General features: G+C 40.4%; 1 protein-coding gene across 1 annotated transcript in view; it reads left to right on the forward strand.

Annotated features, from left to right (window-relative positions):
- ITK (IL2 inducible T cell kinase) overlaps window positions 1-27,709 on the forward strand; it is a 72,802-nt gene extending 45,093 nt beyond the window's left edge. The window contains exons 8-17 of the mRNA XM_053567239.1: window positions 3,640-3,694; window positions 11,932-12,014; window positions 13,897-14,030; window positions 14,405-14,479; window positions 16,162-16,333; window positions 16,737-16,953; window positions 17,885-17,949; window positions 18,039-18,157; window positions 20,891-21,048; window positions 25,110-27,709. Coding sequence (XP_053423214.1) covers window positions 3,640-3,694; window positions 11,932-12,014; window positions 13,897-14,030; window positions 14,405-14,479; window positions 16,162-16,333; window positions 16,737-16,953; window positions 17,885-17,949; window positions 18,039-18,157; window positions 20,891-21,048; window positions 25,110-25,181 — 1,150 coding nt within the window. The 3' untranslated portion in view covers window positions 25,182-27,709. The remainder of the gene's footprint in view (window positions 1-3,639; window positions 3,695-11,931; window positions 12,015-13,896; window positions 14,031-14,404; window positions 14,480-16,161; window positions 16,334-16,736; window positions 16,954-17,884; window positions 17,950-18,038; window positions 18,158-20,890; window positions 21,049-25,109) is intronic.
- The last annotated feature ends 232 nt before the right edge of the window (window positions 27,710-27,941 follow it).

The raw sequence follows: 27,941 nt of genomic DNA on the forward strand, positions 1-27,941 counted from the left end.
CCAGAAAGAAAAGAAATACTCAAAAAGAAATTTTTGTAATGATTTGAATGTGTCAAATTGTCACAAAAGTCATCTTTAAAAGACTGACCAAATCTGGGACAATTTGAGTATCAAAATAAATAATGACATTATTGGACTATAAATCATTGAAAGTATTATAAGAATATAGATATAAATAGATAAATTGATAAATAAGTAAATAAATAAGAAGAAAAAGCTATTTCTTACAGTAAAATGCCAATTAATCTATAATAAAGTTTAAAAATCACCATTTTGTGACTCAAAGTACCACTTGATCAAGGTAAGAATTATCAATGAATGTCATATCTAGAGGGTGAAAATTTGATGAAGCACACCACATTTACACGGCCTTCAATTATTTCCTCACAACTAACTTATATGATAATTACAAAGTACAGATAAATATAACTGGTAGACCTCATCTTAAGCAAATGATCAAAATTCACGTCGATTATGTAGGAAGAAACCATCATGTGCCTCCTTTATGTCATGCACTGAGAAGGAGACATAGAGCCCCAGAGGTTGAGGTTGCTGTGAGCTATGATGATGTCACAGCACTCTACCCAGGGTGACAGAGGGAGACTGCCTCAAAACAAAAACAAAAACAAAAAAACCTGTTAGTATCATGAAAGACACAAAAGGCTGAGAAATTAATCCATATTAAAGACTAAGTACATGGTAACTAAATGCACTGTTAATTCTGGATTGAATGTTGAGTCTTAAAAAAAATTTTATATATTTTTTTAGTTACAACACACATTATTGGAATAATTACAAAATTTGAATAAGGACTGCAATCAGATAATAGTATCATATAGATGTTAAATTTTATAATTTGGGTAATTGTACTGTGGTTGTATATAAGTGTATATTCTATATCTTAGGAAACAGACTCTGAGGTACTTAGGAAGAAAAGGCAACTCTCAAATATTTCCAAAAAAAGGTCTATTCATATGTCTACATAAAGGGACTGGTAAAATAAATGTATAATATATCAGCAATTGGTTCATCTGGGTGAAGTGTACATGAGAGTTCTTTTATATAGCATTTTATGGCTTTTCTGTAAGTTTGCAGTTATTAAAAATAAAAAAGTTTACTCACCAAATATAAAATACCATGGCTGAAGCATACAAGTTAATGGGGACTCCTGTTAACACGTTAGGGTCTTTATTAGTTCAAATGTGGTCAAGTGATTTGTTGCTGAAATTCTGATAGTTTCTGTGGTGAAGAGCTATCATTTTCCGAAGAGTCTGTCAACCTGAGACTTGTTTTGCTCAGGTATGTGTGAATAGCCCTTCCCTTAGCGAGCTGATGAATCATCAACTCCAAGAATACTTTGAGCTGAAATGAAACATATATGAACTATGCTTAAAGAAAATAAAATTCCTGTTTTAATAGTCAATGCCTTTGGAGAAAAAAGAATAGGCACTTGTTCAAATGACCATGAGGCTGGCTGGTAATTTTGCTCGTTTGTTTTTGCTGTTAATCAGATCTCTTGGTTTATGATGGGGACACAAACTCCACATTCCAACAGAATATAAAGCAATAGGGAATGGCATAGTCTGGAGCACATAGGAAAGTATATTCCCTGACCTAAAGGCGTTTTATGTCACATTTAAATAAAATACTACACTATATAAACAAATAGGGTCCTATTTACACTGTGGGCTATCAGTTTCCATTTTCCAGATTATAGGTCTCAAAAAATAAAATGACAATGACTTACAAGCAAACATCCAGAAATTTATCTTATATAACTGTACATATAAAAGGTATCCAGTGCGATGACTTTTTAATCCTTGAATTTACTGCTGTCTAGTTGAGACAAGATCTGTACAAGAACTTAAAAATGTACTTCCTGAAAATATAATTGTGGATTGGTAAATTGATTGGATCATGTCACCTGCCTTGGTTCAGAGTCATGACCTGACTCCATAAAATGGAGGGTCAGACAAGGTGAAGGAAGGCTGACTTCCCTTCCCATGCACTGATCTCAGGCAGATATCACTTTTTTTTTCTTTTTTGAGACATGGTTTTGCTCTGTCTCTGGGGTTAAAGTACAGTGGCATCATTCTAGTTCACTGCAACCTCCAAATCCTGGGCTCAAGCAATCCTCCTGCCTTCCACAATAGGTCTACAGAAGTCAACCACAGTGCCTACCCAAGACATCACTCTTTGATAATAACACATTATCCACTCTGCCCAGACTGACAACAACCTTTTCAGTGCAGTTCTAGGTAGCCATCAGTAATTGTTTGTGACTTGTACATGAAATGAAGCCTATTTGCCAGCCCTCAATTAGATAATCTAATTGGAGGTATAAAATACTGTCCTGCCACATAATGTTCAAAAATCTCAAATGAACCCACTAATTCTCTTATTCAATAGCCAAACAAGCTTGGTAAAATGGTATTCCTTCCCCACCTACAACTTCTCTCCTTCTGGATTTATTAGTTTTCAAAACTAATGGTTAGTTGATGATCATTCTGTCTCCTCTTAGCTAATAAGTAGCCAGGGAGGCCAGGATGTGGCTCAAACATTGTTAGCAACATAAAAATTTTCATCCCTAAAACTCATTTATATCCTTCTTTTCCACTTTTTTTTTTTTTCTCTTTTTTTTGGTTGTAGTTGTCATTGCTGTTTAGGGGGCCCAGGCTGGAATCGAACCCACCAGCTTTAGTGTATGTGATTGGTGCCTTAGCCACTTGAGCTTTAAGCACCAAGCCTTCTTTACCACTTTTTAAGTGGTTTTCCTAAGTTTCTGTGGTGTCTAGATGGAAACAAAAAATTAGACAACAAAATTATAAAAATAATTAAATTACTTTGCAGAATGTCTGGAAGACTACTCTTAAGAAAATATAGCAGTTGTTTCAAAAAGATATTTATTTGCTAAACTTTCAAACTGATAATAAATTTTTATAACTGCCCTAGCACCCTCCTACATGTAACTACCTACTGACTCATGAAATGGAGAAAAAGATAAGTGTTTTCTAAAACATTTTGGAAAATTCCCAAGAAATGCAAAGTAGAGAGAATGACATAATGAATCTCCGTGTGCCCCAAACCCGGCTTCGACAATCGTTAATATTTTGCCAGTGCTGTTTTATTTGTTTCTCTCCAATCAAATATTTTACTACCTGAGTTTACTTTTGAGTTTAAAAGCACTGCTAGAGGCCGGGTATGGTGGCTCATGCCCATAATCCTAGAAGTTGAGGCAGTCAGATTGCTTGAGCTTAGGAATTCAAGACCAGCCTGAGCAAGAACAAGACCCTGTCTCTAAAAAAATAGCAGAAAAAGAAAAAGGAAAAAAGAATAGTTGAGTATTGTGGCAGGAACCTGTAGTCCCAGCTACTCAGGAGGCTGAAGCAGGAAGATCATTTGAGCCTAAAAGTTTGAGGTTGCTGTGAGCTATAACACCATAGCACTCAGCCCCAGGGCAGTGAGTGAGACTCTGTCTCAAAAAATAAATAAATAAATAAATAAATAAATAAATAAATAAATAAATAAAAGCACTGGTAGAAACAGAGTATGATATATGACTTTCTAGCATTATCTTTTATAAATAAATAATGAAACTTTAAAAAATGTCATTGACATATGACTTTTTCCCATTTTCAGATGGTACAATGAGAGTATCAGCCGGGACAAAGCTGAAAAACTTCTTTTGGATACAGTAAGTCACCTTTAACTTGTCCTTTGACTTAAAATAAAATGAACCATACTGTTTTTTCAATACTGCTATAGTTTATGCCAATACAGTGGGATGACATGTTGGCATAAAAATGGTTTTCATGTCTAGTGAAAAGACTGTGGGAATTTATGGGACTAGCAAACCACAGGATAAGAAACCTGAGGAAGGTTCAGCACCTACAGCTCAGTGAGTAGGGCGCCAGCCTCATACACCAAGGTTGGCAGGTTTGAGCCTGGCCCAGGCCTGCTAAACAACGACAACTACAACAACAAAAAAAAAGAAAGAAAGAAAAGAAACCTGGGGAGACCTTGGTATTGCCATGCAGACACCACCAGAGCAGCAGTGCTGTTCACCCTTCCTTAGGGCTGGCCTTGGATTGCCACCAGGACTAGCCTGACATCCTACTTCTCTGTCTAGGGGAGGGGTGGCTGTGACTCACGTTCTGCCTGGTAGGACGTCTCAAGGAAACATTGTTTTAACATACTTCTCATCAACAGTTTTTCTCTAAAGCCTACATGTAGTATGAGTAGCAGGACTGATCTTACCCAGGGGTGTCAGGATTAAGAGAGAAAAGGGAGAGGGGAAAAAGCCTGATATGGTGGGACAAGCACTGTGTTCTGGTCCCTGTTCTGTTCTACCAGTCAGTGTGACGACTCTGGGGACATCTCTTCTTCCACCCGGAGCACAGTTTCTGCCTAGGCAGAACACGCGCACTGGACTAAACTAGGGCGACAGTTCCTGTCATTCATGCTGCCACTTGCCGCTCCTGCTCCCGGGCCCACGCACTTGGGCACAGTCCCTGCACCTGAGCTCTACTGGGAAATGAGACAAACTCTGAAGAAAGAGTGGGAGGATAACCTAAAATAAACTAAGATAAACTCTAGGAGAGCTGGGAAAGATTTCATGGAGGAAAAGGAATTGAGTCGTTAGTGGACTCTGGTTTCTCCTTGGTTCTGTATCAGCTCCGGGGCTTCCTTATATAATACACATTGCTGGGAAATGTTTAAAATACAGATAATTTGTACTTGCAAAAACATAGATCTCACAAAAAAATACGGATTCCTGGGTCTCACTCCAACCTACAGAATCAGAATCTCCACAGTTCATTCCTGGGAATCTGTGTTTTCTCAGGTTGCACTTACTTACGATGCATATGTAGCCAGCTCAATACCCAGTCCTCCAGCCTGTGTTTTGGATAACATAGTAAAGCTTGACTAAAATGAACTACTGGAGAGGAATGCAAAATTAATGAAAAACTTCAATCACACCGTGTTTAAACAAGTACAGTTTTGTTCTTTTCTTTTCTTTTTTTTTTTTAGACCAAGTCTCATTTTGTTGCCCTTGGTAAAGTGCTATGGCGTCACAGCTCACAGCAACCTCAAACTCTTGGGCTCAAAGCAATCCTCTTGCCTCAGCCTTCCAAGCAGCTGGGACCACAGGTGCCCACCACAATGCCTGGCTATATATAGAGACAGGGGTCTTGGTCTTGTTCTGGCTCAAGCAGGTCTCAAACTCCTGAGCTCAGGCAATTCACCTACCTCAGCCCCTCAGAGTGCTGGGATTACAGGCATGAACAACCAGGCTGGTCTCAGTTTTGTTATTTTCAATCACACATTGGATAATAAAGGTTATGGAGCACTTGAAACAGCCCATGTTGGCTCAGCACCTGTAGCTCAAGCAGCTAAGGTGGCAGCCACATAGAATAGAGCTGGTGGGTTCGAATCCAGCCTGGGCCTGCCAAACAACAATGACAACTACAACCAAAAAAAAAAAAAAATAGCCGGGTGTTGTGGCAGGTACCTGTAGTCTCAGCTATTTGGGAGGTTGAGGCAGGACAATCACTGAAGCCCAGGATTTGGCCATTGCTGTGATGTCACAACACTACCCAGGGCAACAGCTTGAGGCTCTGTCTCAAAAAAAGAAGGAAACGGCTCACGTTAATGACTAGCTAAAAATGATTCCTATTTTATAGCAGTTTTTTGAGGTATTTAAATATGTTTTACTTGCTTGGGCAGCTGAAACATTCCTTCTTATTCATATTTTGACCTACTTTACCAAATTCTCTTCTCTTTCTTAGGTAAAAATGAAAGGAAGTGTTAGAGTCCCTATCAGATTTAGGACAGATTCTGGGAAGCTATAATTGAATGACATTATCTTGCTCACTTTTCTTCTATGCTGTTTGAAACAATAGTTACATAGTTTCTAGGTGTATCTTCTTGTCTAACAAGTATTGAACTCTTAAGAGATACGCTGATTCCTTTCACCTTTTCTAGTAGCTAAAGCTCCTTCTATACAGCTCCATTCATATTTATTTCTCCACTAAAATAGAAACCCCTTATCTTGTTCCTGCTATACCCAGGTACTCAAATCTGCACCTAGCACAAAAGCATTGCTCAATAAATATTTGTTGAATGAATGAATACATCAAATGCTTAATACACATTTTACTGCGTACAATTAGCAAGAATGCTTAAGGAGGACCAGACTGGTCATGAGCAACATGAGGGGAGCTTTCAAAAATACAAACCCCTAAGCTCCAGGCCTACCCAGTCAGAACTTGTAGAGGTGCACCCAGGGGATTTGGGGATGTACTGAAGTTTGGAAACCACTGAAAAGCATCTCCTAATATGTGCTATCAATGCTTTAAATGCCGCCTCCTCCAAGAAGCCTTTCATGCCTTCCCTCTCCCTGGCTGTGGATTGTAGTTTTTCTTGCCTTTGAACCCGTGTGGTGCGGTATTATTGATACTTCTCCAGTGGCTCTTTTCTAATTCTTCCTTGACTGTCAACATTTTCTCTTCTGTCTTAATCCATCCTTCCAAATAGGTACTGTGTAGGTCGCTTAGAACACCTTGCAGCATCCTGCACATTGGGTGATCTGAATTTCATACAGGAGCATTATCTAAGGAACAAGTTTATCATATTTCCAGGATTCTAAGATGTCATGAAAGGTGAAGTATTGACTTAATAATAGGCCACCTCCAGAATGAAAGATGGCAGATGGCTATATGTCAGAGACACTCTTAAATTACAACGCAGCATGAAAGGCTCTGAATTATCTATCCATCTTTACACAATAACTTATGTCTCTGAAAGGTCATTTTCAAATTATATAGACATAAAGAAAGAAATATACTTAATACAACTAGATCACCTGTCTCAGATGAAGACAGACAATGGAATAATTATTTCCAACAGATAGTATACTATAGCATATAATAAAACAGAATCTTTTTTTTGTTTTGTTTTGTTTTTGAGACAGAGTCTAACTCCTTCACCCTGGACAAAGTGCTGTGGCATCATCATAGCTCACAGAAGCCTCCATCTCTTGGGCTCAAGGGATTCTCTTGTCTTGGCCTCCCAAGTAGCTGGGACTACAGGCACCCTCTATGATGGGCCAACTAGTTTTTTTCTATTTTTAATAGAGATGGGATCTCGCTCTTGCACAGGCTGGTCATGAACTCCTGATCTCAAGCAATCCACTCACCCTAGCCTCCCAGAATACTGGGATTACAGACTTGAGCCACCACGACCTACCAGGAATCATGTTATTACTAACTGTTATTAATTTAATAACTATTAAGTTCTCATCCTGGTATTGTATTTTAGAAGCAGCTCTATGCACTTCAATTCTCCTAACAACCTTACAAAGATTTTTACAGATGAGGAAGTTGAAACTTATGTATTTAATTCCAGAAAACATCTGGAATTCACTAAATTATAAACTGTTAGCATTATTTTTAAGGTGCATCTGATTCACCTCCTTTGTATTACAGGCAAGAAATCTGTGTATAACTGCTTCTAAAATATTACACAGGGTGACAGGGAATATCTAAATTACTTTCTATTCTCCCATCCCTCTAAGGGTAGCAAATATATTTTACCTCCTTAGCATGTTCTCTCTCTCTCTCTTTCTTTCTTTCTTTCTTTCTTTCTTTCTTTCTTTCTTTCTTTCTTTCTTTCTTTCTTTCTTTCTTTCTTTCTTTCTTTCTTTCTTTCTTTCTTTCTTTCTTTCTTTCTTTCTTTCCACCTCACATCTGTTAGGAAACATGATTTTGTATCTCTTCGTTTTGCTAGGGAAAGTAGTAAAAGGCAAACGGAACCCTTGGGTGTATCTCAAGGCAGCGAGGGCCTCTTTGGCTGCATAGCGCTGGTCAGTGCCCCCTTCCTGGCAGCGATATGAGTTATGCCCCTTGAAGTAACCAGGTCCTCAGTGGTTGTGATTTCCTCTAAGCTCCTTGCAGGAGGTAGATGATATAGCACATGCTGGATACTTCAGTTTCCTCGGAGCTTCCACAGCCTCCAAACATTGTGTCCTGTCACTGCTACAGAATGCCGCTCACAGCAACTAAGATGAAGGAGAGAGGGCCTCAGAGACTCTGAGCCTTCCATACTCAGCTGGGCTGCTTGCAAACCTTACCTCTCCTTTTTCTGATTTCTGTGGACTATTTACTCTTGTTAATAACTGAACCCAGCTCTAATTACAATCTTTTTTTCAGAAAAGCAATGGCTTCTTTGAAAGAATAGCAAGAAAAACAATAACAGAAAACAATAACAGATGCAAGAGATATTCACACTCCCCTCTTCACAGCCACAGCTGATAAACTTCTAATCTTTTTGGTCTATGTTTCTTCCCCTTTAGAATCAGTTACATATGCAGATAAAGTCCACCTCTCTCAAACTTTTGTTTCTTCCTGACTTCAGTTTAATCTACCACAATGCAATGAGGCCAGAGCAAAAGCTAAATTATTTGGAAAATGGGGACAAACTCTGAAGACAAGATATGCTACACACAGCATAGTGGGTGAATTCATTGTGGGTGAATATCACAAACATAATATCAAGCAAAAGAATTCAGACACAAATTCACTATTCACAGTGTTCAAAGTATGGAAGCATCCTCAGTGCCCACCTATAGACAGGTGCATCGGACACATACAAAGAATGTCATTCAGCTGTACAAAGGAATTACGTTCTGATACAAGCTACAACTTGGACAAACCTAGAAAACAATATGCTAACTGAAAGGAACCCGTAATAAAACACTACACATTACATGATTCCATTTATGTGAAATGTCTACAATAGGCAAATCATTGTGGCAGGGGTGCATAGGGAACTAAGGTCCTTTTTGGAGTGATGAAAATATTCTAAAATTAAGTTATGATAATGGTTGCATAACCATAAATTTACTAAAAATCATAGATTATATAATGAAAATGGGAGAATTTTACAGTATATAAATTATGTCTCCAAAGTTATTTTTAAAAACGAATGAACTAATGTGGTTTTTTTGACATGCCATAAATCACCTTTACTTCAGAAATTGAATAAACTACCTACCCCAAAGGGGTAAAAAGTCTAATTTTTAAAAAATTAAGTTTTTTTTAAAGGATGATTTCTAAGCAAAATTTAAAAGGGCCTTTAATGTCTCTTTGAGTAAACAGTTTACATTCATATGTGAGAGAAAGAAAATAAGAATCTGGTTAGATTTCCTCTGTCCTCACCACACACAAGATTCTACACAGAGCACATTCTGCTGAATAGTTCCAAGTCCACAAGAAGGCTGACAAGGACCACAAGATTATGTTACTATTTCCCAAAGATTTCTAACTCTGTCTCTTGAATTTAAAATATCTATGAAATATGAAATAATTAAAATAAATTCAGTATGTGCAAAAGATAGAATACTAGGACATTTCAGGTCATCTCAGGGAAAAAGTGTAGGAACTTTCTTCATTTTTCTCAATTCTTCTCTCACTTTCAGACAATAGCAAGGGAAGCCCTAGCTCACTGCCTTGGGAAAGGGAGACCACAGGGGAAAAGCTGACATCAAGCCTCAGCTTTGAATTTCAAAATAGACTCCTGAAACTCCCAGTAAAGATAAGAGGAGTTTATGATTTTCAAAAAAAAAAAAAAAACCTACACTCTTTTTTTTTTTTTTTTTTGAGGCGTCTCACTCTGTCTCCTAGACTAGAGTGCCATGGAATCAGCCTAGCCCACAGCAACCTCAAAATCTTGGGCTCAAGTGATCCTTCTGCCTCAGCCTGCCAAGTAGCTAGGACTATAGGCGCCCACTACAATGCCCAACTAACTTTTCTATTTTTTATAGAGACAGGGGTCTCACTCTTGTTCGGGGTGGTTTTGAACTCCCGACCCCTAATAATCCTCCTACCTGAGCCTCCCAGAGAGCTAGAATTACAGGTATGAGCCACTGCATCTGGCCTTACAAGTCTAACTTTTTCATACTCAAACCTGGAATTTATGTGGTAAACATAAACTTATGTTTAGCAAGAATGCACAATGATGTAAGAGCCAATTATCTCCCAAACCCACCCCCTGCAGGGTTAGAACCAAATTATGGAAAGCAGGTTGTAAATCTGTACAAGGAAGAGCTTTCCATGTCTCGGTGCTGTTTTGGGAGACAGAGACTACTTGCGAGGACTGTTAGGAAGAGGAGACACACCTTCAGTTCATTCAACAAACCTGGGTGTCCTTGAGAATCACTTGGCAAGCTCAGGTTCCAGGGTCCCAAGGCTAGAGATTCTGAGTGCATAGGTACAGAATGGAGGAGCTGGGACAGCTGTTTGTTATCATGTAATTTTGTCTTAGTTTGTCTTTTAGATTCTTCAGATGATTTGAAGTTTGAAACACATGGATTTAAGGAATTGCAGTAGATCAGTGATTCTCAACTAAGGGTGATTTTGTCTTCCAGAGGACTTTTGGCCATGTCTGGCATCTAGAAATCAGAGGCTAAGGGGTGCTACCTAATATTCTATAATGTACAGGACCAGCCCCCACTTCAAAGGATTACTGGGCCCAAGATGTCAATAGTGCCAAGGCTGGGACAACCGTGGGCCAGATTCTAAAATTCAAACAATTAGCATTACCCTCTGTGTGGTGTACACACGTGCAATAACCCACCTTTGCAGTTGGGGGACGGAGGGACTTGTGTCGTTCTGGATCTTATGTGCTTTGTTCTGTGGGCTACAAGTTTGTGCCCTCTACCCAAGGATCCTGCCTAACTCTGACCTTCCCGTAGGGCCCTCACCATGTCAAAGTAAATCACAATAATAGCCTTTACAAGTGTTATAGGCATAGATTTACAGAGGGAGGAACAGAGCATTAGACATGAGGTACTTAAAACTTCAGTTTTTTCATTTCCATCAGGAATGAATAAACTGATATGTTTGTTTGTTTGTGCTTATTCCGTCCATGTTGACAAAATCATCAGGATGGCGAAAGGTACATTGTCAGGTCACTCCCTTCTTCCTCCCTCTTGCCAAGAGCTTGATGTTCATGCATCTTCTGTCCTGCAGCAAAATGAGCACTCTGTAAAGGGCCTCAGAAATATACTCCCCTTAAGGGACTGATGAAGTTTTTCAGGACAGATAGTTGCATGTCCTTGTGGGGTAATGGCATGCTTCTAACACCCATTTGCGAGGCACTGTGGAGTGGTGGGTCGAGCGTGGGCTTTGCTTGAGTAAGCCAGAGTTCAAGTCCTGACTCTGTAACTTACTAGTCATGTGTTCTGGGAAAACCACTTACACTCTGTGGCACTCAGTGTAATTGAGGATGACTATATCTAGCTTAGAGTGGTACAGTAAGGGTTGGAAAACATCTGCGAAGAGTCTAGTACCTGGAGAGCTCTAAAAGAGTATAGCTTATGACAATTCAGTTCACAAACTCATCCTAGAAAAAAGATGGCTGAATATCACCATGGTCACCTTTGAAGAGCACCATTTGGGAAGCTGTGTACCGACACGAGTGCCCAGACTACCCCTGAAAGCAGCATGTTTTCTAGGGTGAATTCATGAACTTAATTCTCAGACCTCGCATAAAGACAGCTGTGATGGCCATTCCAGAAAAGAGTTCCACTGTTCCTTTGAAGGGTCACTAGGCGCTGGTGTTGGTGCATAACTGTCTTCATTCACGGCTAACATCAGTACTCAAGCAGTCCCTGACCTCTATGTGAATCCAAGAAATACAGGGTGTCCATTTAAAATAGCAGCTATTTTAAATTGCACAAGAACTTTATGGACACCCTATATGTCTATTGATCAATACAATAAATGAAATGATAACCATTATTACTGAAAATCTGTTCTATGCCAAGTTGGCCCGCTGTATCTTCTCCTTCTGTGGGTGAGAAAGTGGAGCTGGGGGCATGAGCTTGGTTTCATAAGATGACTAAGCTTTCATTCTTTCTAACCATTCCAGGGCAAAGAAGGAGCCTTCATGGTTCGAGATTCCAGGACTCCAGGAACTTACACCCTGTCTGTTTTCACCAAGGGTATCATAAGGTACGGTGCTAACTCAGCTCAGCAAAGTGGGCAGAGGCCCTTCTGAAATGAATGAGTGGTGAGTTACACACAGCAAAATCAGACAGTTTGGGGAGACAAAACTCACTAAAAATGATGTGTTCTCGCTGTCCCCTCTGAGAAAATCAAGTCCAGGTAGGCCACAGACAGAGCTCAAGAGACTTAGTAGAAAGTAACAGAGCTGGTGGTAGATGCCAGGTCCTCTTCCCAGTTAGCATCCCTGATTTCAGAGCTCTAAAGAAATAAAATACTTGGCCCTGTGTAAGATGACTGTATAATTTAATACATAGTAACAGAGAAGGTATTTCCAACCGGAAGTAAAAATACATGAATTGCAGTTCTGGCTCTGTGAATAGAACTGTCTGCCATTTACTAAGTCCTTACTACATGCCAGGAATTTATAAACCATTTGCAATCCTAAGAACCAGTGAAGACAGGTATTGCTACGCTGATTGCACACAGAAGAAACTGGGACTCAAAGAGCTGATGGCACTTCCCTAAGGCAGTGGGATGAAAATGATCAAACCTCATTCATGCTCAGCCAAGCTGACTGTAAGACCCTCACTGCTTTTTGTGCCCCTGTCTGGACCTCAGTTTACTTCTCTGTAAAATGATGTCTAAGAGCATATCTGGGTCTCAAATGCTCTTCTAATCAGAAAATCAGTAAGAACTATACAGTGTGGCAATGACCAAAGTGAAGTAAGAATTAACAGGAAAGAAAAATAATTGTTAAGGTGTTCTCAGGGAATATTTTTGAAAGACTTGAGGACATGAGCAAGACCAGGACAGGGCTTGGTTCAGACAAGTGGCAAAGATGAAGGGCACCGTCCAGGGGTGGGAAGGAACCCAGTGCACATCTCAGAGAGCTGTGCTTCTGCTGGGGATGGGAGGGAGTGAGGACAGTGACCTGGAACCCTGTAAGGTGTGAGGGAGGAGAAATGAGAGATAAAGTTTGTGCTGGGGCTGCCTAAGACCATCCCTAAGCTCACTTGGAGGACTCTCAGGGCTAAGGCTTATTACAGCAAAGGGACAGAAAACAAAATCTGCAAAAGGAAAAGCACGTGGAGCAAGGTCCAGAGGAAAGTCAATACCAGCTTCCAAGAGTCCTCCCCTAGTAGAGCCACACAGGATATGTTTAATTCCTCCAGCAACGATTTGTGACAACATGTGTGAAGTATTGTCTATCAGGGGAGCTCATTAGAGACTCAGCACCTTGGGTTTTTATTGGAGGCTGGTTCTGTAGACATACCCAGCCTAGCACATACCAAAATTCCAGATGCCCACAAGGGAAGTTCAGCATGAAGCACATTGTTTATACAAAAAGTTTAGGCACAATCTGCCACCTTATCAATTAGGGGATGGTGAGAGCCCTTCCCAAAATCCAAATTCCCAAACAGCAGCCAAAGGATAATCATGCAAACAGGCCTTTCTAAGGAGAATAGTCAGGCCTGCTGTGTAAACCCTTCGTGGTAGCACAGAGTCAGATAAGTGTGAAGGAGTTAGAGAAGCTTCCTCACCACATGCTGACAATTACTTAAATTCACAGAACAGTCTGGAGTTTTGGTATGGCAAACATGCAGCACATATAACACCATTTCTTCATTTGGGGGCAATGGAAGAACCGTCACCAATCCATCACAGCACTGCTGCCAACTGGACTCAGATGCAACCTCAGAGTCCTTGTTAACATTGCACTAAGGCACTCAGGGCCAACCCATCTAGACTGACATACAATTTGAACTATATCTGCCATCCTTGTAAGAGACTACAAAACAAAGTTAATAAGAATCTAATATCAGGAGACACTTTTATGTCTTGGCATTGCTTCTTAATAATCATTGCATTTATGTTTCATTTGTTTAAGTGAGAATAATCCCTGTATAAAGCACTATCACATCAAAGAAACAAATGACAATCCTAAGCGATACTACGTGGCTGAAAAGTTCGTGTTTGACTCCATCCCTCTTCTCATCAATTACCACCAGCACAATGGAGGAGGTGAGTTCTAGAGGACAAAGGGGACACCCTCACAGAGAACTTGGGGAAGAGTGACAAGAGCCCAGCCTGAGTTCTCCTGACCACAGGTAACAGCTGAATATGCTAATAGAAAAAGATGTCAAATATTTGATTGTATAAGATATCTTTATTAGCAAACTCTATTATGAAAATCATGGAATTTTACTACCTACCAGATACTGGTACTTAAAAATCTTCTTAAGGAGGCTGTGATATATCAGTGATTAGGCCTTGGGATTTATTTTCTAGAATAAAAGTAGCTTTTGCATCAGATTTTTTTCTTTTCTGATGATTTCAGTTACACGATTGCTACAGCAAAGCCTTAACCACTGCCTTTGACTTTTTAATCAACTCAGGCCTGGTCACTCGACTCCGGTATCCAGTTTGTTCCTGGAGGCAGAAAGCTCCCATCAAGGCAGGGCTGAGATATGGTGAGTAAATCATTCAGGAATGTAAACCCATGACCTTAAATTCAACATTAAGCCCACCCATTCCCCAGATTACTAATGACCATTAAAGAAAGTATCCTACATGTCTGGGGAGGACAGCATTGTAAATATTTGCAGTGTGTGTAAGGGAAGTATGTGTACTCATGTAATCACATGTATCTAGGCCAAAGCAATGGCCACTGGTTTTAGTGAAAAGTGCGTTAGTGAAGTATTTATTGAGCACCTACTTTGTACAGAGCAGTCTACTAAGTACTGTTAGAAAAATTCTAGGAAACAATGCACTATGTTTCCACCTCTTTTAGAACTTCTGTATTATCTAGTTGGTCAAGTATGAGTCTATTGCAAAAGCTGTGGGCTATCACCATCCAGAAGTGATTGTTTGCGTACCAGACTGTGTTTTCTTACCCTATGCAACTGCTTTACCCACTCGGGATTATCTGCCTGGACCCTGAAATCATTTGAGTTTGTATTCCCTTCCCTTGGTCCAAACTGTGAGCTGCTTCAGAAGAAGGCTGCTGTAATTTTCATTTTATATCTCCTAGGTTAGTGGGTCTCAGACTTCAGTGTGAATAAAAATTCCTGGAATGCTTATTAAAAATGTTGGTACCTGAACCTTACCTAACATGTATCAAAACACAATCCTTGATTGTGGGGTCCTGGAGTTGACATTTTAAATAAGCATCTGATGATTTTGGTCAGAGGGCAGTCCTCTGAGAAACACTGCCATAGGCTTCTTCATTTCTAAACAGTGCCATGTCTAGCAAACAGTAGATACTCAACGCTGATTGCTACTGAGTCTGTGCCTCAAAGAGGTAGAAATATGGCTATTTACAGTGCCAGACCAAGCACAGGGGAAGGATAATAGCTCTTTAGCCTCCCTATGAAAATGAGCATATTCTAATAACTGTAGAGTCCTAATGTGTTCATGGTGAGTGGAATTCACAGAGATCATCTGGTCAACCAATCACTTTGTCGTAAGAAAATTTACCCTTGGGTCCTTTTATTAGTTTATTGAGCGTTTCCCATATGCCAGACACTGTGCTAGCTTGTGCCTCTGTATACATTCTCTTTGTATCCATCTACTTCTTTTTTTTTTTTTTTTTTTTTTAAGACAGAGTCTCACTATGTTGCCCTTGGTAGAGTGCTGTGGCATCACAGGTCACAGCAAACTCAAAGTCTTGTGCTTAAGAGATTCTCTTGCCTCAGTCTCTCGGGTAGCTGGGAACTACAGGCAGCCACACACAACACCCAGCTATTTTGGGTTACAGTTGTCATTGTTGTTTAGCAGACCTGGGCAGGGCTCGAACCCGCCAGCTCCGCTGTATATATCTAGAGCCCTACTCACTGAGCTACGGGTGCCGAGCCATCCATCTACTTCTTTAACCACCACCTTGCTAAGACCTTGCAGAGAGTTTTGTACATAGCAAATACATACTCTTGGTAACTAAATGAATGAATGAAGAATTAGCTCAAATAAAATTTTCTCTACATGAAAAATGACAACAAGAAGTTAGACTCAGTTCTAAGTTTAGGACTTATACCATTTGCCATCTTTGAATTATAGAAACAATAGGCTAGAATTCTTGGTAGGCTATGTAGTCCCCAGGTAGCTCTGTATCTCCTATCTACTACATATGGACTCTGGAAAATCTCATGTCTTGCAGGAAAATGGGTGATTGATCCCTCAGAGCTCACTTTTGTGCAGGAGATTGGTAGCGGGCAGTTTGGGTTGGTGCATCTCGGCTACTGGCTCGACAAGGACAAGGTGGCTATCAAAACCATTCAGGAAGGGGCTATGTCAGAAGAAGACTTCATAGAAGAGGCTGAAATCATGATGTAAGTGGTCAAAACAAGGGTATGCAGATACCCTGGGGAGGACATTCTGTGTTCTTTAAATACCATTCTAACGGCATGTGGTACCACCTCCCTGTTCAAATCCCAGCAGTGGCTTCCTATTGCACACAGAATAGAATCAAACTCCTCACCATTGTCTGGCCCTGCCACTTCCCCATCTTAGCTCCTACCTATCTCTCCTCTGGTCTCAGTTCATCCACACACAACAGCTGCTATCTGTCAGGTCTCAGCTCCAGTGACACATTTTTGTTTTAGGAGGGAATGAATTTTATTTTCAAAACCCTGAGTTTGACAAAGTGATCACCAGCTATTTTGGTACCATAAAATGTTCAGCATTTTTGGGAGACTAAGTTTGGGCCATCTCACTCTTCACTTTTTCCTCTAGGAAACTCTCTCATCCCAAACTGGTCCAGCTCTATGGAGTGTGTCTGGAGCAAGCCCCCATCTGCCTGGTGTTTGAGTTCATGGAGCACGGCTGCCTGTCAGACTACCTGCGCAGCCAGAGGGGACTCTTTGCTGCAGAGACCCTGCTGGGCATGTGTCTGGACGTATGTGAGGGCATGGCCTACCTGGAAGAGGCGTGTGTCATCCACAGAGACTTGGTATGTCTGTGCAGGGTGAGCACCTGCAGGGCCGGGGTGCATGGGCACATTCCCTCGGGACTATAGAGCTTCCCAAATGGGGGAAGGGGGTGTGTGCATGAATAAATCACAAATCACAGGCTGTCTTCTCACCTCTTTCAACTTCTTCCTTCCTCTGCCCACTTTGGGGTGGTTCTAGTGGGGAAATGCTTCATGAAGACTCAGATCTGGGCTGTAATCCCAGCCTTCCCTCTAACTTTACATTCTTCCAAAGAGGAGCTAATAGCCACTCCTTCTTAACCTCTGTGTGCCTCAGTTTCTTTCTGATGTAATGAGGGAAATGGGCAAGCACGGTTTGTCTCCAAGTATTATCCAGGGATCTACTAAAATCACATGAGGGTAACCATCAATCTACTCTCAGAATCTCTGGTGGCTTGGATTCACAAATATTCATTTTAACACACTCCCTCATGTAATTTGTACGCAAGTTAAAATTCCAGACCCGTTGGAGCTTCTTATCTAAGGATTTTGCCAATGCAACATTCTGTGATCTGAATTAGAGGCCCTATCAAGAAATGGTTTTAAGAGGATTAACAACCTTAAAACATTCTTTCTTTAGTCAAATGGGAGATGCTTTCTTCTTATCATCCCCAGTGTTAATATTTCCTAAAACATCAAAGTGCCTTCGAGCATATCATTGGCTTTTCTCCTGATTAGAATCCAGGATAGAAGATAAACTTCCTCATCCTGGTAATGGAGCTTACACATTCAACTTTCCAGTTGATTCCAGTAGGCACTTAGGAAGCTTAGTGCCCATTTGCAAAGCTCCTCACTGGCCTTGTACAACATCACTGAGTAATGCGCCAAGGCCTATGATCGGAGGACAGGCCTTAATCACTGATTACCCATCAAGAGTTTGCCTTGTCCTATTGTTTGTCTGTCTCCTCTCCAGGCTGCCCGAAATTGTTTGGTGGGAGAAAACCAAGTCATCAAGGTGTCAGACTTTGGCATGACAAGGTAAACAGCTGTGTGGGGCCAGCCAAGTCTCAGGAATAGGACTCAGGCCCTGGGAACATTCTGACCTTCTCCCTCCACTCTCTTCCCAGGTTCGTTCTTGATGACCAATATACCAGTTCCACGGGCACCAAATTCCCAGTGAAGTGGGCGTCTCCAGAGGTTTTCTCTTTCAGTCGTTACAGCAGCAAGTCAGACGTGTGGTCATTTGGTGAGTGCCATCCTGGCCACACCCCTGCGTGATCTGGGACGAGAGGCCAGCTGTTGCCTTTGTCAAATGCAGGAAGCCCTTCTTTCCCTGAACCTATATTGAGGGAATCCCACGAGGGGTCTGTGTAAGAACAGCCCTGAATTGGAGGAGGGGGCCTCATTATTGTATTTATTTTTGGAGATACTTGAAATAGAAATAGAAGGGAATGGGTAAAAACAAAAGTGGAAACAAAATTCTGATGGCAGCTGCTGTGAGGCCAAAAGCCAGAAGAGTCAGGAGATTCAAATATAAGCTCCTTGAAGGTAGGAACCATATTTTGTCCAACACACTTAGCCCTCAATAAGTATTTTACTTATTCATTCAATAACAATTTACTGAGGATCTATTATGTACCAGGGGCTAACTTAGGCACTGAGGATGCAATGGTACATAGGATAGAAAAGACTTCTAGCCTCTTGAAGCTAAATGTTAAGAAGAGAGAGAGATAACAATCGCATAAACAAGCTGACAGAAGTTAAGGTTGGGTAGTGATAAAAAGGAACTAGGAATAAAAGAAGACAGTAATGGGACAGAGTGAATGGAATGGAGGGAGGGTCTGCTTTAAATAGTGTGGTCTGGGAAGGCCTTTCCGAGGAGGTGAGTCTTGAGCAGAGACTTGAATGATGAGAGGGAGCTGTTACCATTCAAAGAGGCAGGGTACAGTGTCCCTGGCCAAAGGACCAGCAAGTGCAAAAGCCTGGGGTGTCCAAAGAACAGGGTGTACCAACTTAGACAACAGTCGGCAATGAAGCTGGCAGGCCCTTGTAAAGAATTAGAATTTCTAAAAAGTGCAAGTAGGCGTGAGTGAGTGAATGAATGAAGGGATGACACCGATGTGGCTAATTGTTCTTGCTGGATTTGTCATGCCACCCTAAGTCATAGCCATGTGTACTGAAGTTGCACAAAAATATACCAGACGACCTCTTTCATCTGGATTATAAGAAGGGTAATACTTTGGACAGGAACTGAGTGAAGGCTGATTTTACCATTCTATATGAACAAAGGTTTACTAGCTGTAGAAATGAGGATGAAGAAAGCTGATTGAATCTCTTAGGAGAAAAATGAGTTTCAAAATCTTCACCATTTTAGAATATCCATCTCTAGGTGCCAAGTGGTTTGTTAATTATTTTCCCTGATCTGTATCTTAAAACAGTTCCTAAATTCACCAGGCCTAGCTGCTACTTTGTTAGCCAATTTTAAGTTACAGAATGAACTTGGAAGACACCGGGCTGACAGCGTCTTGGATGACTTTCCTCTCCACAGTGCATACACCCCGGACGTTAGGGCTGATGTACAGCTGTCTCTCTGTGAGTGGTGAAGCTGGTCACACTGAGCCAGGCCAGGGCCCCGTAAAGACATATTCAGGGCAAGATCACTTTGGCACATTCGCCTTCTGACTCTGAATGGGTTTCATTCAGCCACAAGGTGTCCGCTTACAAATTCTCTGCTGCATCTTATCATTAGGGTCTTGGGCTGAAATTCATCCCTATTTGTTATTTGAAGAATCCAGAGGTGAGGTTGATGGGTGGGTATAGAATAGAAAGGGTTCCAGCAAGAAAACTGGGGTGGCAAGCCTAAGCAACAGAAATCTGAATGGGCTGAGAGCTCTGGGCCTGCATCTGTCCATTGAACTGAGTCATCAGTTTAACTTTTTTGCCCTAATTAGCTTTGTGCTATTTTGAGCAAGTCAAGTAATATCTTTGTGCTTTATTCAGTTTTTTCTTCAATGCATTAGGAAGTTTGTATTAAAGCATTTGTTTTTAAACCATGTTTCAGCAACAGCATCCTATTTTCAAAAGAAATCTCACCAGAACTCCTGGCATCTTGGGATACTAAGTATTCTTATTTATGGCCAGGTTCTGAATTTCCAGCTCCTAAGGTACCACTAAAGACCCCCTGGATGTCCTAATGTATGGGGTTTGGTCTGGGTCCCAAGAATCTACCATTGGAACAGACTTCTGAGATGGTTGTTATTCAGGTGTTTGTGGGATCATACTTTGGGAAACTCTGCCCTAAGGGTCTCAAGAATATACTCCAAGAAGCTCTGGGTTAGGTGATGTGCAAGCCCTCTTCCCACTCTGACAGCCTTTGAATATACTAGCATATGGTAAGCATAAAGCTGGGTGTGGCATTTCTTCCAAGTGCAGAAGAGGAAAAAAGACTCAACAGACATCAACAATGGACAACCCAAAGATGCCTTTTGCTTCGTATTCATATTTTTCAACTCTAATTTCTGACTTCTTTTAGGAAGTCAGAAAATGTAACAATTCTGAGCCCTCATTTCCATGTGCTGTACTTTGGCTAGAACCAAATCATAGCTGTCCCCTTGAGGGAGAATTTTTAATCTCCAGTTTCCAATAGTTTTCACCAGTCCCTACTGTCACATCCCACCCATTCCATTCATTTCATCATATGTGGAGACATTTGAATTTATGTCCCTTGCAACTTTTAGCCATAGCCTATGAGTTAGATGTAACAGAGGTCTGAGCTTGAAAATTCTTCTCCACTAGGAAGGCTGGTAAATTATAGTTTTTTAAAAATAGGACAGGCCTAATAAACCTCAGGTGGGCTTGATGGTGTACTTCTGGAAGTAGGGACTTGAATCCTGGTGCCAAGGACTCTGCAGTTTCCCCATGTAGGTTTGCTATTTTTGGACTTTGTCATTAGCTGTGCTGTTCTCATCTTTTCTCGTAGGTGTGCTGATGTGGGAGGTCTTCAGTGAAGGCAAAATCCCATATGAAAACCGGAGCAACTCAGAGGTGGTGGAAGACATCAGTACTGGGTTTCGGTTATACAAGCCCCGCCTGGCCTCCTCACATGTCTACCAGATCATGAATTACTGCTGGAAAGAGGTCAGTAGAGGAAGTGGTTTCCCCCTACATTATAATATACAATTTCAGGGCCTGCCCCTTTCCCTAGAAAAAAGAACCCTCTTAGAAGGATGAAGCAGCAAGGATGAATGAAATAGATGAGGAAAATATGACTTTAAGGGTCTTTATTATTATTTTTAGAGATAGTCTCACTTTGTCACTGATACCCAGGCTGGAGTGCAATGGTGCTATCATGGTTCACTGCAAGCTTGAACTTTTGGGCTCAAATGATCCTTTTGCTTTGGCCTCCTGGAATACTTGAGACTATAAATGCATGCCACCATGCCTGGCTGGCTGATTGATTGATTGATTGATTGTAGAAACAAGGTCTTGCTTGTTGCTAAGGCTGGTCTCAAAATCCAGGGCTCAAGTGATCCTACCACTTCAGCCTTCCAAATGCTGGGATTGCAGGCATAAGGATTACAGGCATAAGCCACCATGCCTGGCCTATAAGACCCTATTAATTAGATAGATTCTCCAGTTCTAAAACAGCTGACAGGAACCTAAAATATTATTCAATTTGCTACATAATATCGTAAGCCATAAGCATAGCTCAAGGGAAGAGGTGAAGTGAGGCCTACACCAGCTTCCTTCTTGGTTTCCTGAGAAGAGAAATAAAATCTGTTACATCCAAAACTATTAAAAGTATACAAGGTAGGTGGCGCCTGTGGCTCAGTGAGTAGGCGCCAGACCTATACACTGAGGGTGGCGGGTTTGAACCCAGCCCCAGCCAAACTGCAACAAAAAAGCCGGGCATTGTGGTGGGCACCTGTAGTCCCAGGCAAGAGAATCGCCTAAGCCCAAGAGCTGGAGGTTGCTGTGAGCTGTGACGCCACAGCCCTCTACTGAGGATGACAAAGTGAGACTCTCTCTCTAAAAAAACAAAGTACACAAGGTTTTTATAAACTGGGGAGCAGAAGTTTACATGTGCTATGAAAATATTAAAACAGCTTAATTAAAGTTTATTTTATTCATTGAACAATTCAGAATAGGGAAGCCAATTACCCCATACCCGCCGAGACTGCTCAATTACCCCAGGCTTGGATCATAGGCTGTGATTTGAGCCACATCGGCATAACCCTTAGATAGCTAGAAAATTATAGATTGTAGCCACCATGGAAAGTTGATGGACTAGTTAATAAAAATTCTGATTATTGAAGGATAACAAGGTGAAATGCAAAAAGTAATAGAACATTTTGTCTAAGCTTTACCAGTTATTTATCATTAATCTTGGACAATTCTCCAAGCTTCCATTTGCTTTCCAGTGAAAGAATTAAATAATGCTTGATCTGTAAGTTCATAGGGTTTTTATAATTCGAAACAAAGAAACAATAAAAATACCAACAAGAGTACAAAATAAATCTCGTCTACTTCATAAGGATTAACTACTACAATAATAATGATGGTTAATATTCAGTTAGAATTTTTTTATCTTTTACTTTTATTGATTTTTTTAAATTAATAGGCATTATATTTAGAAGTTTCAGATTTAAAGGAAAATTGAGGGAAAAGTGCAGAGTTCCCATATGCCCTCCTCCTCTTATATAGTTTCCCCTATTCAGTAACATTTTGTACTAGTGTGGTACATTTGTTATAATTGTTAATATTATTCACTAAAATCCATAGTTTACATTGAGATTCACTCCATGTGAACCCAGGTCTATGGGTTTTGACAAATGCAAAATGCCATGTATACAGCATTATAGTATCATACAGAATAACTTCATTGTCATAAAAATCCCCTGGGCTCCACCTATTTATCCTCTCCCATTCCCAAACTGCAGGCAACGGCTAATCTTTTTACTGTCTCCGTAGTTTTGCCTTTTCCAGGAGGTCATATAGCTAGAATCACACAGTATGTAGCCTTTTCAGACTGACATCTTTTATTTAGTAATGTGTGTTTAAGATTCCTCCATATATTTTCATGGCTTGGTAGCCTATTTCTTTATACCACTAAATATTCCATTGTATGGATATACCACAGTTTCTTTATCCATTTGCCTACTGAAGTAAATCTTGGTTGCTTTTAGTTTTTAACAATTATGAATAAAGCTGCTGTGAACATTAATGTGCAGGGATTTTTATGGACGTAAATTTTCAAATCAATTGGGTAAATGCCTAGGAGTGTGACCGCTGGATTATATGGCAATATTATGTTTAGTAAGAAACTGCCAGAATGTCTTCCAAAGTAGCTGTGCCATTTTGCATTCCCACCAGAAATCAAGAGTTCCTCATCAGCATTTGTTGTGTTGGATTTCAGAGGTTCTGATAAATGTGTGGGGGCTATTTCGTTGTTGTTTTAATTTGCAGTTTCCCGAATGACGTATGATGGTGAGCACTATTTCATATGCTTATTTGCCATCTATATTTTCTTGGTGATACCCGTTTAGATCTTCTGCCTATTTTTCAATTGGGTTATTTATTTTCTCATTGTTGAGTTTTAAGAGTTCTTTGTATATTTAGAATACAAGTCCTTTGTTAGATATGTGTTTTGCAAATACTTTCTTCGAGTCCGTGACTTGTCTTCTTAGTCTTTTGACACTGTCTTTCACTGAGTAGACATTTTTAATTTTAACACAGTTCAACATCGGCTCATTCAGTCATGAATTGTACTTTTGATGCTGTATCTAAAAACTCATTGCCAAGCCCAGTGTCACTCAACTTTTCTCCTATGTTATCTTATGGAAGTTTTATAGTTCTGTATTTGATGTTTAGCTGTATGATCCACATTGAGTTAATTTTTCTGAAAGGTGTAAGGTCTATGACTAGAGTCATTGTTTTATATATGGATGTCTAACTATTCCAGCACTGTTTGTTGAAATAGTCTCTCCTTTGATCCTTTTCAAAGATCAGTTTACTGGGTTTAGATGGATCTATACCTGGGCTTAAGTCTGCTCCACTGATGTTTGTTCATCCTTTCACTAAAACGGTACTGAATGGTCAATGGAGCTTTAGAGTAAGTCCCACAGTCAGGTAGGGTTGTACTTTTGCTTTATTCTTTTCCTTCAATATTATGTCAGTTATTCTTGGTCTTTTACCTCTCTGTATAAACTTTAAAGTCAGTTTGTCAATATCTACAAATGCTGGGATTTTGATATGGATTGTGTTGAAAACACATCAAGTTGGACAGAATTGATATCTTAACACTACAGATTCTTTCTTTCCAAGAACAGGAATGATCTCTCTCCCTTTATTTAGATCTTCTTTGATTTCTTTTATTAGAATTTTATATTTTCCTCATATAGATCCTGTACATATTTTATGAGATTTTATAGCTATTCCATTTTGGGAGTGTTCTTTAGCATTAACTTATGATGCATTTTTACTCATGATTTATTTAAAATTCTTAAAACAATTTTATGAGGTAGACACTATTATTATCCCATTTTTACAGATAATAAAACCGTGGTAAAAGAGGTTAAGAAGCCTGCTCAGTGTCACACAGTTAATGAGTGGTAATGCTGAAATTTGAAATTAGGTATTCTGATTCCCGAATACCTGCTTTTAATAAATAGGAAAATCTACGTGGAAGCATATTTAAAAATTAGCAGAGGGCTGGGCTCAGTGGCTCACTCCTGTAATCCTAGCACTCTGGGAGGCCCAGACAGGTGAATTGCTTGAGTGCAAAGGTTTGAGACCAGTCTGAGCAAGAGGGAGACCCTGTCTCTACTAAAAATAGAAAAATTACCAGTGTATGGTGCCCCATGATCACATTAATGTACACAGCTGTGATTTAATAAATAAATAAATAAATAAAAATAGAAAAAATAGGTGAGCATCTTGGCAGGTACCTATAGTCCCAGTTACTCAGGAGGCTGAGGCAAGAGGATCGCTTGAGCCCAGGAGTTTGAGGTTGCTGTGAACTAAGATGCCATGGCATTCTAGCCTGGGGCAACAGAGTGAGACTCTGTCTCCTCCCAAAAAATAGAAAATAAAAGTGGAGAAGAAGTTGCTGCTGTTAAATTCTAGTATGCGTTGGATTGACTTATAACACATATGTGCAGGGAACTCACAAAGTTTTTTTTTTTTCCCCTCTTCTCTAGAGACCAGAAGACCGGCCAGCCTTCTCCAGACTGCTGGGTCAATTGGCTGAAATCGCAGAATTGGGACTTTAGTAGAGTCTCAGCGCTAGGTGATAGACTGCAGATCCTGAATGAAGGAATGATGTCCTCCTTCCATTAGAAGCTGCCACCAGCCCAGGACTCTCCAGAGCTAGTCCCTGAGCTGCCACAGAGCAGCATCCTCAACTAAAGCCGGCAGCCAGGCAGGCAGGAGAGTCAGCCACCGAGCTGGGAGCCTGGCCAGGGCAGAGGTGACGTCTCTGCCCTCCCTCCAGCCTCTTGTCACATGTGGTGCACAAACCTCAATCTGACAGCCTTCAGGAAACATTTCTTGCACTTCTTCGCAATTGGGAGAGATAGGGATGGGATCCCAGATATTATTTTTAGTATTATTTTAAACATGGATCTGAAATTTATGGTTCAAAGGACTTTTCATTTGAACCAGTAACACAGTATCCCAGGATATGGGAACAAAGTCCATGACTCTTTTCCTAGAAAAACCAGTGAGTTAATTATGGTCAGAAAGACACTATTAGCCACAGCTTCCTGCCACAGAGGATGGTGGAGCAGCTGCTTGCACAGGAGGCCGGATTTCCTGAGAAGCAACTTTATGAGATTTTACAGAGTAGGCTGGCACCTGTCTCCTGGAATGGGGCATGATGAGCTCCACTGGATGGATTGGGGCAATCCATTCAGTCCCATGGTTGGAGTATTAGGTATCTGATGATTAGAAAAACTGCAAAAAAAAAAAGGCCTCTGATGTTAGGGAACCAAATGGTACTAAAAATGGCATTATTTTTTTGCCACTCCAGTGCTCATCTTTTGTACTAGCCATGCAGGGGGCTATGTCTCCTCTTCCACACCAAATACTTCCATCAGCATCCTAGAAGGAAATGAGTACAGTACTTGTGAATACTGACTCTGGCAGGTGACCGTGCATCCTTTTCTCCAGCCTCTGGGAATCTGCTCCCTCTCTACTATGCGGTGCCTGTGGCTCAGCGGGTAGGGCACCGGTCCCATATGCCGGAGGTGGCGGGTTCAAACCCAGCCCTGGCACAAAAAAAAATACTATCTCATTCTTATCAATAGAGGGCAGCATTGTGTTGGTCAGTGTGGCATTGCAGAGAAATTCAAAGCTTGTTTAGGCTCCTAGTGTTTAGCAATTTAATGGTTGAGACTTCAGGACTCCCATTCTGGTTCCAACCATCTGGATGGAAACACTCAGATACTGACTGAGGTGCTTTCAATGCACAGGGATGCCTACTGCTGATTGAGCACTTATATATGCAAAGTAACTATGGTGGATATGTACTGAGCTATGAGTTTTTCACCTTGAGTTGACTGACGCCCCTGAGATATTATTGCCATTTTACAGATAGCAGAACTGAGGCTTTAAAAAGCTAAGACACCTGCCCAAAGTGACAGAAGTAGGAAGTCTGGAGCTGGGATTCTACCCCTAATCTGACTCCAGTGCACAGATTCTTTATTCCTGTTCGACACTGCCTCCTACTGAGAGTGAACAGGATTGCAGAAGAGATTAATACAGCAGAGAGGAAGGACACAGAAAGCCAATGAAAAAGTCAAAATAGAACCACCAGGAAATAGTGTTGCTTCTGCACAAAGCATTGACATTGGTCACGTGGGCCTTTAACTTGGAATAAGACTACTTTTTTCCTTGTTTGTATCCTCACCTTGGTCATAGTTAATGACTTTGGAGTTACCCAGTTAATTAACCCTTTAATTCTCCCAACCCACTAGAGTCTTAATGCATGAAGCCATTTATAGATGAGCTTCAAAGGATCTTTAAAAGATACCCAGAAAAGGTATAAATGCTTCCTTTAATTATCATTCCAACTTTGAGCTGTAGTCTCCTTGGAAATTTTGTGGGGAGGGATATTCCCTGATGTGAGAGAGATTTAATTTTCCTACAATGTTCAGATAGAGCTTTTAGAGAAATCATTGGATGGAATTGCAATTAGCTCTACATCATGTAATGTTTTCACTGGCTTGAGATTCAGATGCCTAACTTTTAACTATAATTATTGTAAAATGGGGAACCTCAAGATAAAACTCTGTCATTCAAGAGATGATCTTACTCAACTTATCCAAAATTATCCTTGTTTACTTTTTAACATTTTTACATTCTCTTTTGGGACCCTTAATTACAGATGATGTCTGGGACATTCAGCCTAGAAGAAAAACATTGAAATTGACTGATCTCTATGGTCTGGTTTAGAAAATTCCCCACTGCATAACATCATCTTTTTCTAGCTCAGATTCACTGGGGCCTTATCTAAACATGTATAGATATTTAACTTCCCAGTGTCCTATCCCACAAAATGGGCTTCCTGCCTGGTATTTTTCCCTCTTGCATTTTGTAAATGGTGCCTGTGTTCACAGAGAATTCCCTTATACAAGGCTTTGGCTCTACTTGCCTATCATAGATTTTGCATTTTGTACCTTTTGACTGTATTTATATTGGATCAGATGAATATTTATTACTGTATAGTCACTGCTAGTGTTCAAAATAAAAATATTACAAATATTTCTTATCCATTGTAGAGCACACAAAGTTAAAATTTCTGCACAGCAAATAAAGGTGTGTGTGTTTTTTTTTTTTTCTTAAAACTATTTTTTAAAAAACATGGTATGGTGGCCTGGGTTCCATATTTACCCAAATGGAAAAACTCTTCAAAACTTTTCCTTAAGTAAAAATGGTTACATGGTTTCATCTTCCACAAGACGTAAAAACTACCTACTATTTAACAGCATCAATTCAACATGTAAGTTATCAAATGCCTCCTATGTGTCAGC

Source organism: Nycticebus coucang, chromosome 17, assembly GCF_027406575.1.
Source record: "Nycticebus coucang isolate mNycCou1 chromosome 17, mNycCou1.pri, whole genome shotgun sequence".
NCBI lineage: Eukaryota > Metazoa > Chordata > Mammalia > Primates > Lorisidae > Nycticebus > Nycticebus coucang.